General features: G+C 36.8%; 1 protein-coding gene across 5 annotated transcripts in view; it reads right to left on the reverse strand.

The window, feature by feature from the left end:
• Window positions 1–8059: 8059 nt before the first annotated feature.
• LOC144668607 (adenosine kinase-like) overlaps window positions 8060–18092 on the reverse strand; it is a 223522-nt gene continuing 213489 nt past the window's right edge. For all 5 annotated transcript variants that reach the window (XM_078530789.1, XM_078530788.1, XM_078530792.1 and 2 more), the window contains 2 exons: window positions 14900–14986; window positions 8060–9037 (listed from right to left, as the gene is read on the reverse strand). In XM_078530789.1, coding sequence (XP_078386915.1) covers window positions 8913–9037; window positions 14900–14986 — 212 coding nt within the window. In that variant the 3' untranslated portion in view covers window positions 8060–8912. The remainder of the gene's footprint in view (window positions 9038–14899; window positions 14987–18092) is intronic.

Consider the following 18092-nt stretch of genomic DNA (forward strand, 5'->3'; position numbering starts at 1 on the left):
TTTTTTCATATTTTAATAGGGTTCATGAACCCCAGAGTGCTTGTTAAATGAGAATGACTACTTCTCTGAAACACATTGAGTTCAGTCAGAATCCTGTTTTGTTTATACAAGGCTCGTAACACACAGTGGAATCTCATATTGCGAGGTGTAGTAGCAAAATATGAACAATCTGAAATCTGCTCCAAATTAAACAGCATAGTGGCTGAAGAATTCATGAAGAATGAATGAAACTAGAACACTGATTGTCATTGGACTATGTTCTATTTTGTATTAGAGTGGGATATATAATTTCATATTTCAGATAATACAGCAAATAAATAAACATGGTGAGTATTTGCTAAACACATATTGGCTAAAAACAAAATGATTCAAGTACCAGTGTGTGGAATAGTGTGTGAAATGTTCTATTGCATTAACCATGAACCATAACTCTCACTGTTATGTCCCTTCTATGCTACATATAGAATGTTTACATCATATAATCCCTATTTACTCCATTTTTTTGTTAATTTGGATGCTGCACACTTCTAGATTTCCTTTAGCCACACTTACCAATTCAAATTTGTAACATGCCTCTCCAAAACAGCTATGCATGTGGCATCCTGTGATTTTAATTGGTTAGTTTTCTCCAAATACATGGTGCCCATTGCTCACAGCCCCTATGATATGTGGAATACTTCACCTAATAACTTAATAAAATTTTGTTTTGTAACCCCATTCTTGGGTATAGATATCACATCATTCAAACAATTCTCACATATGTAGGAACATATTTATTCCACACACACATATACATGTGTGTCCGCGTGCGTGTGAAAAACATTAAAAACTACTTTCTCAAGAGCCATCAGCAATCAAAACAAATTCTAACAGCTGTCAGTGACTCACCAGCAGCAAGTGCATAGCTGTAAGTACTGGAATTCATGCTGAATAACTATTGCATTGTCCGAGAAAAGCATTAACAAATTAGAACTCCAGTAGTAAAAGGCAATTATAATTTTTTGAAGGTGGATCACTTAAATTACACCAATAAAATCCTTCATAAGGGACTGAGTGTAATATTTTTTCAACAAATGAATGGAACTGTTGTAATACAAATTGTGAGATTTATTTATAATTTGTGGCAGCCCTTCTTTCATCAACTTTAAAATAAATTCTAGGGGAAATTTCAACATGAACTGGGAATAAAGGAAACGGGAGTAGCCCATTCAGCCCCTCAAGCCTGTTCCACCATTCAATTAGATCATGGTTGAATTGCACGTCAACTACATTTTACCTACCTTAGTACCGACCTTAGTTCCATCTTCCTTGATAGCTTCACCTAACAAAAATCTAACAATCTCAGTCTCAGTCTTGAAAGCTCAAATTGTCCCAGCCTCCATAGCCTTATGGGGGAGAAAATTCCAATCCAATTAGAACTGAATAACTAAAAAAAACCTCACCAGAGCACCATGAATCTGGTATATCATGAATTTAGCTACTTTACTTCATGTGCAAGGTGACATTTTAGTTTCTAGACAGGCCCAAAGGTACTTCAATGACTCGGCCCACAGGAGATGAAGAATGTAACCAATCACTTCTTTCTAACCAGAAGAAATTTTACTGGCAGTAGGAGGGCTGAATACCAGGTCATAAATGTGTGTTTCAGCTTCCAGAGAGTTCACCTTTTTGCACAAATATTTGTACTATGCACATTTGTATTTATGGCTGCCCACTCATACTGTAGTTAAACATGCTTTCAATTATAGTATTAAGATATTCTTATGGAACTAAATTCTCTATTTCATGATTCCCCAGAGCATTCTTATTGTAAAATGTGTTTTATGCATTGAAACATGAAAATAAAATTTTACAAATAGTATGTGTAAAACAAAAGTACATTATCCCACATGTATGTACACGGGTAATAAAATCATCAGTCTGTACAATCACTCAATTTGAAAATTCTTGTAAGTTTCTATAGTCAAGTTTGTGAACTTCAGAGACTTTCTACGGCTTTGTACATTTGTTTGCATTGCCATGACCAAAACTGGTATCCTTTTGTCTGTATTTGATTAGGAACCTTAAAAGTAAATGATCCAACCTAAAAATATTCAGTTGGAATTTATCAATAAAAATGCCAATAAGCAACTGTGGTTAGAATGTGAAGGAATAGCATGGATAAACAACAACAGTTAGGATAAAAATCTATCTCTATTTAGTACTTATCACTGAGTGTTATTTTAAAACCTCTTGAAATGCTTATATACACCAACAACTGTTGTAATGAGATTATCATGATAATGTAATCAATACTTGTCCATCCAGATAGTTAATATCAGTTAACTCAAGGACTCTGTACTGCTATTTAATTACTTCAACGGGTTGATTTTATGATTCAGCCTATTTTGCAATGGTTTATGAAAGTATGAAATATTTCAATGATCTAATAAAATGTTGTTTGATAATCATACAAATTAGGTTCTTCCTGAAACATATAGGCCATTATATGACCTGTAGATTTTGAAACAAATTAGGATTCAATAATTATGTTGAGATAAAACATAGTAAACAGGTAAGCATTTTTACATCGAATTTACAGCACAGAAACAGGCCATCAAGGCCAACTGCTCCGTATTGGTGTTTATGCTCCGTATGAGCCTCCTCCCACCCTACTTTGTCTAACTTTATTTGCATAGTCTTCTATCCCTTATTCCCTCATATATTTATCTCATTTCTCCTTACTGGTATTTATGCTATTTACCTCAACTATTTCATGTGGTAGCAAGTTCCACATTTTAACCACTCTCTTGGGAAAGAAGTTTCTTTTGAATTTTTTATTGGATTTATAAGTGACTATATCTTATACTTATGGTTTCTTGTTTTGGACTCGCCACAAAAGTGGAAGCATCTTCTCTATGCTTATCCTATCAAAACTAGTCATAATTTTAAAGACCTCCATTAGATCACATGTCTGTTTTCTCTTCTCTAGAGAGAAAAAGCCCCAGCCTATTCAGTTTTTCCAGATAGTTATAACCTTCCAGTTCAGGTATCATTCTTGTAAATCTTCTTTGTACCTTCTCCAGTCCCTTGATATCCTTTTTGTAATGTGAGAACAGAGCTTTTCACAGTACTCCATGTGTGGTCTAACCAAGGTTCTATGCAAATTTGATATAACTTTCTTACTTTCAGCTCTATTCCTTTAGAAATGAACCCCAGTCCTTGGTTTACATCTTTTAATGACCTTGTCAACTTGCATCGTTACTTTTAATGATTTGTGTCTCTGTATTTCTTGATTTCTTTGCTCCCCTACTCCTTTCAGATTTTTTATTTTCCAAGAAGTATGCAGCCTAATTTCTCATTCTACCAAAATGCACCACTTCACATTTATATCCATCAAAATGTATTCGCCATTTACACTCCCCATTCTGCAAGTTCATTAACATCTTCTTGTATTTTGTCAGCCTCCCTCTGGTGTCATCTGCAAATTTTGAAATTGTGTTTCGACTCCCGAGTCCAAATCATTCATAAAAATGGTGAACAGCAGTCCTCTCAGCACTGATTCCTGTGGAACACCATTTCCCACCCTCTGCTAGTCTGAGTAACTACCTTCTTGTTTTATAGCGGGCTTATTTGTTTCACTGCTAGTCCCCTGACTCCACACTCTGACCTTAGACATGAGTCTCTTGGTAAAGAAAATTTATTTTGAATTCTTTATTGGATTTTTAAGCGACTACCTTATACTTATAAAGGCTCTTTGAAATACCAAATATATTAACATCTACTATATTGTCCTAGCCTAGTCTTTCTGTTGAATTCAGTAAGGTTGGTCAAGCATGGCCATCTTTTTGAAATGCACACTGGGTATTCTTTATGTTTTTGGTTTTTAAATTATTTTCTATTAAATCTTTGAGTAAAGATTCCATTATCTTTCCTATCATTGACTAATGTCCCCTCTAATTTTTTTTTGTTGTGTGCGGCCTATTTATTTAAGTGCACAGGACCTCTAAATTTTTGCGTGTGGACATGGCCATGCGCTCACCGTAACTTAAAGAGGCCAGCTTGTGTTCAGCCTGCATGGGTCTTCTCGGTTGCTGTCGGCTGCTTAGCTAAGGGGGAACATTACCACCAATGTTAAACTACATAATGTTCTCTGGACTTATTTTAGCTCCAATTTTAAATATAGGAATAACATCCTATAGTCTTCTGGCACTGTAACATTTTCTAATGAATTTTTATTATGTAATGGTGCCTCTACTATGTCTTCCCTAGCTGCTTTTAATATGCACGTACTGACTACAGGTTTTATCCTAAATTTAACTACTTTATAAATTATCTCCCCCATTTCCTGTCTTAGGGGTCTTGACATCTTTTTTGATGTCTTCTTCTCATGTCAAGTCCACCCTGTTAGCCTCCCTAGTAAATGCTGAGGCAAAGTAGTTATTCAATATTTCTGCCATTTCACTTGTCATTACCTGAGAGTTTATCTTTTGCACCCTAATGGTCCTTCCTATCATGATTTTCCCTTTGTCATTTATTTAAAACACTTTCTTCTATTTTAACATACTTTAAAATTATAAATTATGATTACTGAATTGCTTGTCATGAGGGAGGCAATTAATTTTCCAGATTGATTATTCAAATGCATAATTGCATTCACTATTTTACTAGTCATTGCTAACATTAAATGAAGAGTTGATAAATGCTAGTTTAATAAAAAAAGTTGAGCTGGAAATAGATTTATAAATTAACTTTTTTAAAAAGTGCTCTCCCTGATAATTGTAAAAATAGCACATTGAGAACTGTTATGAAATCAAAATTGTAATGTCACATCAGCACACCTCACACCATGAAAATAGTCACCAGAGTGATTGCAAAAATTCATAGAATGTAAACATAGTTAAAATTTTGAACATTTCACAATTTTAGAAAATTTTTAAAAAATCATTGAGTGTTCTTTTAATTAGGTTTTTAAGTTGGCATTTTAGTTGTGTGACAGTATGACTAAAGTTATATCTTTATTATTGCTTTTCCAGATCTTCCCCCTGCCCATTGGTCTGGTTTTATGTTTTTTTTTTAACCTCTGCTAAGAGATTACATGGCCCTGGGGTAGGTGGGGAGACTCTGTGTTGTAATATCTGATGCATAACAACTAGACAGGCCAGTGCATCTTTTCCTGTCCATCGTTTCCGTATGTTCGTATGATAGTGGGCCGGTACTACAGTGGTAATGTTAATGGACCTGTAAGCCAGAGGCCTGAATTAATGCTCGGGAGACATATCCTACCATGGTAGTGGAGGCAATTTAAAATTAATTAATAAAAATGGAATAAAATGCTAGTTTCATTAATAATGATCATGAAACTACTGGACTGTTGTTAAAAAACCCATCTGGTTCACTAAAGGCCTTAGGGGATAGTGGGGGGGGTTAAATCTGCCATCTTTACCCAGTCTGGTCCACACATGACTCAGATCCTAATGAAATGACACAGCAAGCCACTCGGTTATACCATACTGCTACAGAAAATAGCACCGAGCATGTATCTACACCACATGACTACAGTGGTTTAAGGTGGCGGCTCACAGGAAATTGTGGAAGGGCAACAAATGCTGGCCTTACCTTGCATCACAAGAAAAAATTTAAAAATTATATTAATATTCCAAACTACTGAATGGAGAATGAGACTTTAACTTTGAACTGAGCTTCAATCCAGGTAACCAGAACATAAAATGTATACAGGTTCCATCATTATTACCGTTACCTAAGGTATAGCAGGTAGAAGATAGATTGATGTAAAAGTGACATTATTTTAGTGAAAGGTACTTTTGAAACCAGGATTGTGGTATAATATTGAAGACCTATTTAGAACAGCAGGAAGCAGTCAATACTATACTAATCTGATGTTATTACTGGGTACAAGGTGTAGCACCTACTGATGTCACCTTTAAGCCCAAAATGGAACAATAATCAAGAGCCATAAAAGACTGCAAATGCAGTCCAACCTTATTACAAATTCAAAGGGACAAGCAAAGACGTTTTTGTCATAGTTGATTTTATTAAAACTCTTTAAGCGTTCTTATTGCCTATAATAGAGACCCTGCCCTGACTTTGGGAAGTTGATTGAAGAGGTTAAGCTCATTGAGTCAGAGTCTTTTATGGCACAGGATGCCATTTGGCCCATTGAATCTGTTCTGGCCCGCTGCAACAATCCAGTCAGTCCCACTCCCCCTCTCGGACTCCATTGCTCTGCAAGTTTATTTCCTTCAAGTGCCCATCCAATTTCCTTTTGAAATCATTGGCCAGGATTTTCCTCTCTCAATCTCCTTTGCTCGAAAGAAAAAAACCTAACCTTTTCAACCTAACCTTGTAACTAAAACTCCTCCATCCCTGGAGCCATCCTGGTAAATCTCCTCTGCACCCTCTCAAGAATCTTCACATCTTTCCTAAAGTGAGATAACCAGAACTGGGTGCAATACTCTATTGGGCCTAATCAGAACCTTATATAAGTTCAGCATAACTTCTGTGCTTTTGTACTCCATGCCTCTCTTTATGAAGTCCATGATCCTATATGCTTTGCTAAGCACTCTCTCAATAAATCTTGTCATCTTCAAAGATCGATGCACAGGCATCCTCAGGTCCCTGCACACTTTTTAGAATTGTGCCATTAAGTCTTTATTGCCCCTCCCATCCTTCTGCAAAATGTATCACCTCACACTTCTCTGTCTTAAATTCCATCTGCCACTTGTCTGCTAGCCTACGTCCTGTTGCAGGCAATTCATATCATCCTCACTGTTTGCCACTCCTCCAAGTTTGGGCAAATTTTGAAATTTTACTCCATATTCCAAGATATAAGTCATTTATATATAACAAAAAAAAATGGACCTAGCACTGACCCTTGGGGAACACCACTGTCTACCACCCTCCAGTCTGAAAAACAACCACACCACACAACTTGCTGCTTTCTATCCTTAAGCCAACTTTTTATCCAATCGCAGGTCCTCCTTTCCATAAGCCTCAGTTTTGATAACCAGCCTTTCATGTGTTATCTTGTCAAACATTTTCTTAAAATCCATATAGACAACATCCACGGCATTCCGTTCATCAACCTTCTCTGTTACTTCATCTAAAAATTCAATTAGATTAGTCAACCATGATCAGCCTTTTACAAAATCTGTGCTGGCTCTCCTTAATTAACTCAAGCCTCTCCAAGTGCCTGTTGACTTTTTCTCTAATTAAGGATTCCAAAACCTTACCCCTAACTGACGTTAGACCAACTGGCCTGTAATTGCTAGGACTGGCTTTGTACCCTTCCTTGAATAAGGGTGTCACATTTGCAACTTTCCAATCCTCTGGTACCTCCCTCATACCTAGAAGTTTGAAAAATTAAGACAACCCTTTCCACTGTCTCCACTCCCACTTCCTTTAACAACCTGGGATGCAAGCCATCCGGACCAGGTGACATATCTACCTCAAGCAACACCACCCTATCCAGTACCCCACTCCCTTTCAATTTTCACACTATCCATTGCCTCCACCATCTCCGTTTCTATCGATATTTTGTCAGATTCCTCTTCCTTAGGAAACACTGATACAAAGAACTCATCAAGTATTCTTGCCCTGCGTCTCTAAGCATACATCACCCTTGTTGTTCCTAATAAGACCCAATCCACCCCTTACCATTTAAATACTGGATGATGATGTTTGGTTCCCTTTGATTGTAAATAGTGGCATATAAGCGGACCTGGTGTATAAGATGACCCCGTTATCTAGCCTCAAAAATCATGTTTTTGCATATGCTCAATGTATAGGTTGTCCTGCTCCTTTATAGCTCTCCTTGCTCTCTCTCAGACCTGCTGTGAGGTTTCAATGGACCTTGTCTGTAAAGGTGGTTTGGTACTTTTTGTTCTGTTCTCTAATTATTTTAAATTAGTCAATAATTAATTCCCATATAATGAAAACTCAATTTAGCTAAGGTAGCTAAATGCTTTTCGAACCCGCCAGCAGCTGAAGACTATTAGCATTTTAAACGCTACCTGGTATTTAATTTCCCGAAAGAAAAATTACCAAAGGCAAGGAAATGTTTATGAGAATCATCTTTGTTTATTGTCAATATCAAATTATAAAGAAAAGAATGTTGTTGTTGTAACAGTGTAGTTGACTTTCTTTGAACAATATTACAGGTGTCCAAATAACTCCAGAGCATCAGGATTTTAAAAACTGTGCGTTTGCAGATTTGATTTGGTATTTTACAGAAACATTTGCCTGCATAAATATTTCTGTGCCTCACTTTATTTTATTCTCACTATATAAGTTTGCTTTTCTGAATAAACTCAAAAACAGAAGACACTGAGGTAATCTGCTAAATGGAAACCATTTCATGATGATAAGTTGCATAACTTTCAAATGACAAATAGCTTGAGGTCAGTTACAACTCTCATTTGGGCTGAATTTAAAAACTGTTAGAATAAACTGAAGAATAAACAAGTTATGCAATTTAAAGTTTTCTTCAAAAAACAACCAACATAGTTTTTACCTCATGCTTTCACTCATTACCAATGGCATAATTATTGTCAGGTGGATAATAAAATTAGCTACCAAAACATTCACCGCCAAAATCAACACTTCATGGTTTCATCTAGAGATGCAAATAAAAATCATGAAAAGACAATCAAGAAGATAGTTTATGACCATCAGCTTGATCAAAACATTTTCAAGGTCTTGTCATCTATTCTTAAGGTATTCACATTTTCTGAATATTAGTTCTTCGTAACAGATTGACAAAAACAAATGAAAAGCTAAGTACAGAATTCTTAATTCAGGGTGTGGGAAGGAAGGAGGGTCAGGGGGGGTTGTTTTTAAATGGACAGCAGTTCCTGTTCTTAGATTTAACAAAGGACTTTTTGATCCCACTTATTTTTATATTAATGAAAATATCAATGAAAGTCTGGTGCTTCTGGGAATGTGCAACCTGAACGCCTAATGATGACGTTTGCTGCATAATGACCAGCTTGGATGCATTTTTCAAGAGGTTGATCATAAACCAGTTGTGACAGAAAACCTACAAAGAAAAATAGTCAAAATTAGTTACAGACAAGAGCATTAAAAAGCTTTACGTTTGCAACTGAGTACACCACATTATTTTTGCACAGGTCATGGATACTGGAAGGTAGTTGATTATACTTTCCATTGATGAAATCAGCTTTTTTAAAATCCTCAGCTCCTCCCTTTTGGTAGAGGCCAGATTACCATGGTCTGCAGTACCAAGAAATTGCAATTTTTCTTATCATAAACTTAAAAAAAAAGTTAATTTGCGATTTGTTTATTTCAAGAATGACAATCGAGCCAATGAGGTGCACTGTGACATACTTTGAAGTTTGATATTTCATGTTGAGACAGACGTATGTCAAACTTCGTAGGAAGGTCCTCTGACTCCCTTGGTGCTCAACAGATAAATCTCAGGTGGCAATGGCCTCCCTTTGCCTCAAGTGTTACTCATAATAGCAGTGGGAGAGAGGTGAGGATAGGACCTGGTGGTGATGCCTCCCGCAGTTCAACAGTTTGCCAACATTCAATGTATTGAAGATTGTCCACACAGGCAAGGAACAAGAAACTGCTTTTGCCTGCATGTACCATGTCCATAAGTGGTTAACTGCTTGGTGGAGAGAAAATAGAAAAAATAACATTGTTCTTCATCCTTTGAAAGATAAGACAAAAATAACTGCAATTTTGAACGGTAGCCTGGGTTTTCTCTTCAAATATAGGGATGTCTTTTTCCCCTGTTCCTTATCTTGTTAAATCTGATTCCAACAGTTATCTTTAGTCCAGCACACCATGACAACATTTTTTAAATTCCAAATTATTTATCAGTGATTAGGTTAGGGTAAGAATGAACATCGAATATATTTAAGTAATCACAGGGTTAAGGAAGGTTTTCTTCAAATATTCAAGTCACATATACATAGTAAATCAATTTTCTTTTAGGAAGATTATTAAATTAAATACTAATTGGGATAAGAGGCAAATAATTATTTCTCATTGCATCTTCTAAATGAAGGGAACGAAATGCGATCAAAAGTCAGATTTTTAATGTTTATATTTTTGAAGTATCTTTTGCCACCCTTTTTATTTCTTGAAAATATTTAAATAAATCCAAAACATGAAATGAAAAACTGCAGCTAAATTTATCTACTCTGACATACTCCTGAGTACCAGTTTCCCTCCCTTGCAGTTAAATCAATACTGTTTGAGCAAACAAAGTTAAAGCTTTATTAGAGAGGTCTGTAACAGCTACTTGATGCTTTGCTTACAAATCAGCCTAACACACACGACTGAGAGGATAAAAGGGCTAATAATCAGGTGTTACTGAACAAACTGGATCATTTGTGTGCATCTATAATATCTCTATATTCAATAGTTAACAATCCTCCAAAATTCTGCAACACTAAGTGTTAGGGGCTTGGTTATCTATCACCACATCCCCTACATGATTTACTGCAACATTTTTGCCGGGAATACGGTTTACTAGCAAAAGAACAAATAAAAAAAGAAATAGCCACTAATTTAATTTGTCGTTTGTCATAAGCTGCTTTAACTGAAAACATTGTCTGAGAAACAATGTCTTATGAGGTAAGCCATAGCATAATTCTGAATAGCCTATTGTGCAGAGGCAATGGAACAATGGGGTGAATTTTATTGGTGGGGGGGGGGTTGAGAGAGTGGTGGGAGGCTATTGCTTCCAGCCCCCAACAGTAGAAAAATTGGATTTCAGCTGACCAACTTTTAAAAAGGCTGCCCCACAGCAATAATATGATGGGGGCAGCCTTAACGAGGTCATTGTGGGACTTCTGCACCTCTGGGAAAGGAAGACCTGCCCTCGAGATTTGATTTGGCCGGAAGCTGAGTAGCCCCAGCAGTGCTAGAACCCAGTAGTGGCTGATGCTGGTACTGGAAGGGTGGGAGGTGGGTGGGTTTGGGTTCTGGAGGCTGAGAGGTGGCACAAAGAGGGTGTACCATCTTGGGGGGACGGGGGGGTGTCTCCGATGGGCACAGGGCACCCCTCCCAAAGGAAGTACCCTGCCTTCCTTCCCATCTTTTAGCCTGAGGTTGTGAAAGAGCAGGCTGGCCTCCTTCATTCTACCTTCCCAGCTGTAGGTATTATTGCGGCAGTGCTGGAAACTTGCCCATTCATTGTCCAGTTAAGAGTCTCAATGGGCCAAGGGTGGGTGGACTGGTTGGCACTCTACTCGCCCACCAGATTGTGGGGAACCTCTCGGAGATGGGCAGGAAGGTGGTGGACTAGCCACCTGTTCTATTCTACACGCACTCCTGCCCGGTCTGCAAATACACTGGTTTGGAGGGGGGAGAGGGGTGTAAAATTCCTCCCAATGGGCCTCAATCGACAATACTTGCAAGCAATTAGATGAACATGCAGAATTGAAAATAATGTGGGCATCCAGCAAAAGGCACAGAACTACCAACATATTAGAAAAAATTAGAATATATTAGAAATTTAAAAATTAAAACTGTTATTAATTGCACTTTAAACACATAGGTGTTAGCTGGAGGAGAGTTATAAAATGGCAGTACGAAATTATTTTTACATGGCAAGCACAGTGGAGTCAGCAAGCCGTCATGTTGGAAAGCTGTTGATGAATGCACTAAACCAGCATTAACATTCTGCCCATGTATTGTTACTCTTGAGTTACATGTCTTCCATTCAGGTTACCCCCATGTCTTAATTGCAGTTTAATGACAATCGGGGAACACCTTTCTAAAAAGGGAGGGTAAGAGCAAAGAAGAGCAATCTGTATCATGTCATCTTTCACTAGCTTTTTTTTGCCATGCCCATTTGGAGGCCAAAGATTTTAAACTTTCAAAATAACAGAAGTTATATTACTTCAGTAAAAGAGTAAAATCAAAGACACAGAGGGGGAATGGGAGGAGAAATAAGGTAAAGATGGGGAATGGGAGGGAAAGAGGGATGGCGGGATACAAAGTAATGTTCATATTTTTACTTGAATTGTGTTTTACAAGTTTGTTTTAGTTTCAACATAAAAGATCTCACCGCACCACTGAAGTAGTTCTGACCGACATTTAACCATCAATCAACACCACCGAATCAGATTAACTGGTTGTTTATCTAATTTGTGTTTTTTTATTTATGCAGATTGTCTGCTGTGTTTTGCTGCATAATAGCTACTCTTCAAATAGTATTCTTTGGCTATGGAGCACTTTTAGACAACTTGAGGACAACAAAAGTTTGATTATTAATGTAAGTTCTTTCCTTTAAAAAAGTTTTTTGATGATTAAAATTATTTTATTACCAGCTTCCTTTTTCCAAAATGATAGTACATAAACCAGATAAAATTACAAAACCATTTGAGCCAGGCTCTGGCTGGAACTGCTTGCAGCTTAAGGACCAATAGCTTTCCCCAGTTTTTGTAATTAATTCAATAATTTTGTACACTTGGGCATAAACATGGTAACAACTTACAAAGCAGCTAGCTATATTTTCCATGAATCTGGTGATCTATTGTAATGCAACAGGAAAATTAATTCAGCATTATGAGTACAAATCTTTTCATTGCATTATATTGACTTCACATGGAACAAAACTAAAATGTAAAATAGTGATTTTAATTTTTTTTTTCCTCAGCTAGTTCTCCCAATTCAAGTGTTTTTCATCCCACTGAGTTTGTGCTTTTTAGGAGGTTTAAAATTCTATCTGAATGGGCACCTGAAATTTATGTTTGTTCAGACACGGAGCTTCCATGCCTACTGTACCTTTTGGATTTTATAAATATTGCCTAAAGGTATCAATATGAGCATCACATTGATAGTATTAAAAGGCAGTTCACAAATTTCAGCATAATCAAATCTCAATGAAATATACATCCTTGTAAGGAATTAAAACAGCAAAAGAAATCTGGTTCAACTGTGGCTAATAAGAGAAGTTAAAGTATCAGAATAAAGGAAGAGGCTCAGAATGTTGCCAAAAAGAGTAGCAAGTCTGAGGATTGGAAGGATGGCTGTGAAATTGATAGACAGAAAATAGAAAACAGATTGTAAAAGCTTCTATTAGTATTTAAAAAGGAAGAGATTAACGGAAGTAAATGTGGGTCCCTTACATGCAAAGACAGAAGAAATTCCAATGAGGAATAAAGAAATGAATACTTTGCATCTGGAGGTACATAATATTCCAAAAATAGCGGGGAACCAAGGGTCTAGCAATCCTGCTCCTGTTTCATATGTTCTGTTTGCTCAGCATTCAACTACATTCGTTATCAGTTCAATCTTTGATGAAACATTTGGTCATACTATGCTAACTTTTTAAAATGCTGCACCACAGATCAGAAGGCTGTGTTTACACTACAGCCCACAATTCTCCACATGGTAAGCTTGCATTCTCAGGATCATCAGGAATTTCAGATTCTGAGAAAAGGAACTGCCAATCGGAAAGGAAGCAATCATAGGCTGTTCATGTGTCTATGACAATCGGGGAACACCTTTATTATATAGATGTTGTATTATATATAATATATATATTATATATCTATTAATATAGATATATATATTATATATATATAGACTCAAAACAGCAGTCAGTGAACCATGAAACAAATCACCCACCTACCCTCTTAGTTAGGGAATTACATGTTATATCGAATCTACAGCACAGAACCAGACCATTTAGCCTAACTGGTTAATTATATTTCTCCTTCCCATATCTCTCCATTCCTGTCTTCCTCACATATGCAACAAGCCTCCCCTTAAATGCTTCAATGCTATCTGCTTCAACTACCTTAAATGCCAGCAAATGCCCCATTCTCGGGAAATCTCCTCCTATCTTCTTTATTTGGTCTGGTCGTGTCCATCTTATATTAATGCCCCCTTGTTTTGGACACTGACCAGTGGAAACTATTCATCTATATCCATGTTATCAATCCGCTTCATCACTTTAAATACCTCAGTAAGGTCTCCTCTTAGTCATTTAATTTCCTAAGGACAGAGCTCCAGCCTGCTCAATCTTTTCTGATAACTGCCTCTTCTAAATTCGAGTAACATTCTTATAAATCTATTCTGCATTCTCTATTGCTTCAATGTAATTTTTGTAGAATGGAGACCAGAACCGTACACAGTACTCCATTTAAATTCGAGTAACATTCTTGTAAATCTATTCTACACTCTCTATTGCTTCAATGTAATTTTTGTAGTATGGAGCCCAGAACTGTACACAACACTCCATAGTTTCACATAAATTTATCTCCCTGTTTCTGCACGCTGTTCCTATAACAAAGAACCTCAGTACTTTGCTTGTACTCTTTATGGTCTCATCAACCTGTGTTACGATGTTTAGTAATTTATTCATCTGTATTTCTAGATGTCTGCTCTTCTACCCCATTTAGTTTCTTAGCTTCTAGGAATAAGTGGCTTCCTTATTCCTCCTACCACTTCACACTTGCTATATTGACTTTGATATGCCATACTTGCACCCACTGAAAGCCTGTTTTTTTATGGCTTCCTCTACACTGGTGTAGTCCTTTGCATGAAGAGCGATTCCCCTGCAATTTGGTATCATTTGCAAATTTTAACAGCACACACCTCCAATTCCCGAGATCAAATCATTTATGTATGTAGTAAACAACAGTGGTCTTTTTCTAACAACCCAAATGTGTTCTAGTATACAAATATTTTGTATTTCTGCATCAAAAATTTCCAGGTTAAATATTTCCAGTTACAATTTTGGCACAAATCAGATTTATGGTATTTATTGAAGCAATGGTCCCCGATGGCTTAAATTACTCCTGTACTGGCTTGAATAAGAATAGAAAGGTAATAAACATGCAGTGTTCAAGCTGATACTGCATTTTTCACAAAATTACATCTTTTGGCATGCAGCTCATATACTATTGATATTTACCTCCAACAAAGGCATCACCAGCTCCATTAGTATCGACAATCTCATCTTGTTTGATATCTAGGACAGGGAAGGCTGTTACATTGTCAGCTGTGAGAAAAAAGGAAAATGATGTAGATTAGGCATTATAATGAAAAATAATAATCAAATCATAATACTGTAAACTTTATCAGGCTCCCTACGAATTGGAATTCTCTACTAACTGGAATTTCTAATGTTCCTCTCACAAGAATTGTCACAAAGGGAATGTGGATTTGAGGCCACAGTCAAATCAGCCATGATCTTATTCAATAGCGGAGCAGGCTCGAGGGGCTGAATGGCCTACTCCTGCTCCTAATTGGTATGCTCGTAAGTTATCTGGAGTACCTGTATACTGTATTATTTTATACTTTAATTTATGTTTTAATATATTGTTGAAGATTTAGAAGTTAAAAAATACTTTTCTTGACTTAAATAAAAAACGAAAAACTCACCAGTTCCAAAGAATTGGACTCAAAACGTTAACTCTGTTTCTCTCTCCACAGATGCTACCAGACCTGCTGCTTTTTCCAGCACTTTGTTTTTATTTCAGATCTCCAGCATCCACAGTATTTTGCTTTTATTTTACAGTTCTTTACTTCCTGAATACTCGCATATTAGTTCATGCTACAAGTATTGCACTGTATTCCATTGGCAAATGGAACTCTCCGTTAACCAGCATTTTTGATTAACTGGCACCACCTGTTACCCACACATGCCGATAAAGATTTTACTGTATTACTTTATTTTAAAATGTTAATTTTACTAATCCACAGTAAATAGTGAAAAGCGTTTTAAAATTACCATTAATTTATTCTTAACAATCTTATGGGGCTATGCAGCAACTGTCCCCTTTTTGGAGTCTGCTTACACAATGATACATGAGCAAGATAACAAAGCTCAGAAGATTCAGATAACTATTGGCCAGTTTTGTTATACAGTCCCAGAAGGCGAACTAGATTGTGAACACCAAGGAGATACAACTGTACATCTCTGAAGCAGAAAACATGATCAGCAAATACCCAGGCCAGTTATCTCTGTTTTCAAATAACATCACTTCTATTCAACTGCAGACATACCAAAGGTGTTATGGTATCTTTGATTACAATGATAATCAGGATGGTGATTTCTTAATAATGGTACAGATCTACAAAACAAAACTTACAAATGAATACAGGGCAGAGGTTTGTTATATTGCAAAATCTGTGCTAAAAATGCAAATAATTTAAACTCTTTCTTATGCATGTTATTTGACCCTTATCTATTTTAATTGACGCCCTGACACACAGAATAAATGCCCATACTCAATGCTAATGAAGGGATAAAACATGCGCATTCAAGCTGATTAACTGACATGAACATGTTTTCACACCTGGGTAATTACATTTAATGTGCCTGTAATCACATAGTCAACAAATGTTTGTTTTCAGTTTCCTGGTAGTAATTTGTTGAAATTCAAAAATAGCTTCCCTCCTCCACACATCCACAAATTGATATTTCTTCCTCCTTGTCTCTCTCTGGTCTATGCAAGCCATTCACCAACTGAGAGATGGGCAGCATGTTATCTGTTCTCAAGTTGACACTAATGCTGCTCTTCAATCAATTTTGAGGAAGTGCTGGAAAAATGAAAGTGTACTTGATCTAAACATTTTTAAAGACTTACTACGGACTTCATTAACCAAAGCAAAATTAAAGATTTAGCTGCTTATCAGCCAGGCCTCTTTTTAGTTCTCCACTATAAATCCACTGACTTCCACAACTATCTTGATTACGTTTCCTCCCAACCCACTTCAGTTCTCGCAGTTTCATCTGTTCTGGTGTTGCCATCTTCCATACCAGCCCTTTGAGTACATTTTTTGTCTTAACTAAGGTTTGGCGTCCACAGCCGTTGACAGGGCTCTCAATGTGCCCATTCCATTTTACACATTTCCGAATTAAATACTTTTGAAGTGCGGCATACGTTATAATGTAGGAAAACACAGGAACTGATTTTACACACAGCAATGTCTCATTAATAGAATTGAGACAAAAGAAAAGATAATTTCTGGAGGCGTCAGTTTTTTTAATTCATTCATGGGATGTGGGTGTTGCTGGCTAGGCCAGCATTTATTGCCCATCCCTAATTGTTCTTGAGAGATAAGTACTGACTAGGTCACTAGTGGAACTTCGCTGCTTCACTTCAAATAGTGACGTGTGATCTTTTTTCATCTATCTGAGAAGACAAACAGGATCTCCGTTTCATGTTTCACCTGAAATTCAGCACCTCCTCAATATGTACTCAAGTGTCAGCTTGGATTCTGGGGCTAGAATCCACAGCCGTCTGAATAAGGAGGAGGTGGGTGTTTCTACCACTAAACGAAGGCTGACACTGCTAGTCAAATACTAGTCAACACACATTCAGAAGTGGAAGATACTGTTTCAACAATGTCCATGAGTTGTCGCAGCCTCAAAGAATTCAAGTGAATCTGTGTAAGCCTGACAATGTGGAGAGCTAGACTTCCAAAAGACATTTGACAAATCTCCATACAAGTATTGTACTCAGTATTGGGACTACTATGTTTTTAAATTTATAATAAGGACCTGGATTTAGAAACACAGTGTAGTGGTTAAATTTGCTGATTATACTAAATCAGGAGGGTCAAATTAATGAGGAAAAAAATTACATAATGGGTTGGATAAAATATGTAAGTGGGCAGAATAACTTAGCGCAGACAAAAATATTGCACCCAGTAAGAATGTGACATACATAATCCAAGATGTTGAAATACCCAAGGACTAAAATAAGAGAGACCTACGAATCTCAGTAAGCTCAACATCCAACATATCAAACCAACAAAGACAACAGAAAGTTGAAACACATTGTCAGACTGTGGAATTTAAAACAGGCAGTTAGGACTAAACCGAAAAGTGCTCTGGACAGATTACGCCTTGAGTACTGCATCCTGTTCAGGTCACTGTGATACAAGATTAACCAGAGCACTAGAGGTGGTGTACAAAGCTGATTTCTATTATTGAAGGGTGAACTATAAGAAAATACTGCAAAGAATCAGGCCTTTCAATCTTTAAAAGAGGCATCTGATAGGTGATCTTATAATAGTACATATATAGTTACAGGAATGGAAAAACTAAATTTGGAATATTATTTTAAATTAAATTGGGAGAGTAGTCCAAAGGGACA

The sequence above is a fragment of the Cetorhinus maximus genome, chromosome 27, assembly GCF_964194155.1.
Source record: "Cetorhinus maximus chromosome 27, sCetMax3.hap1.1, whole genome shotgun sequence".
NCBI lineage: Eukaryota > Metazoa > Chordata > Chondrichthyes > Lamniformes > Cetorhinidae > Cetorhinus > Cetorhinus maximus.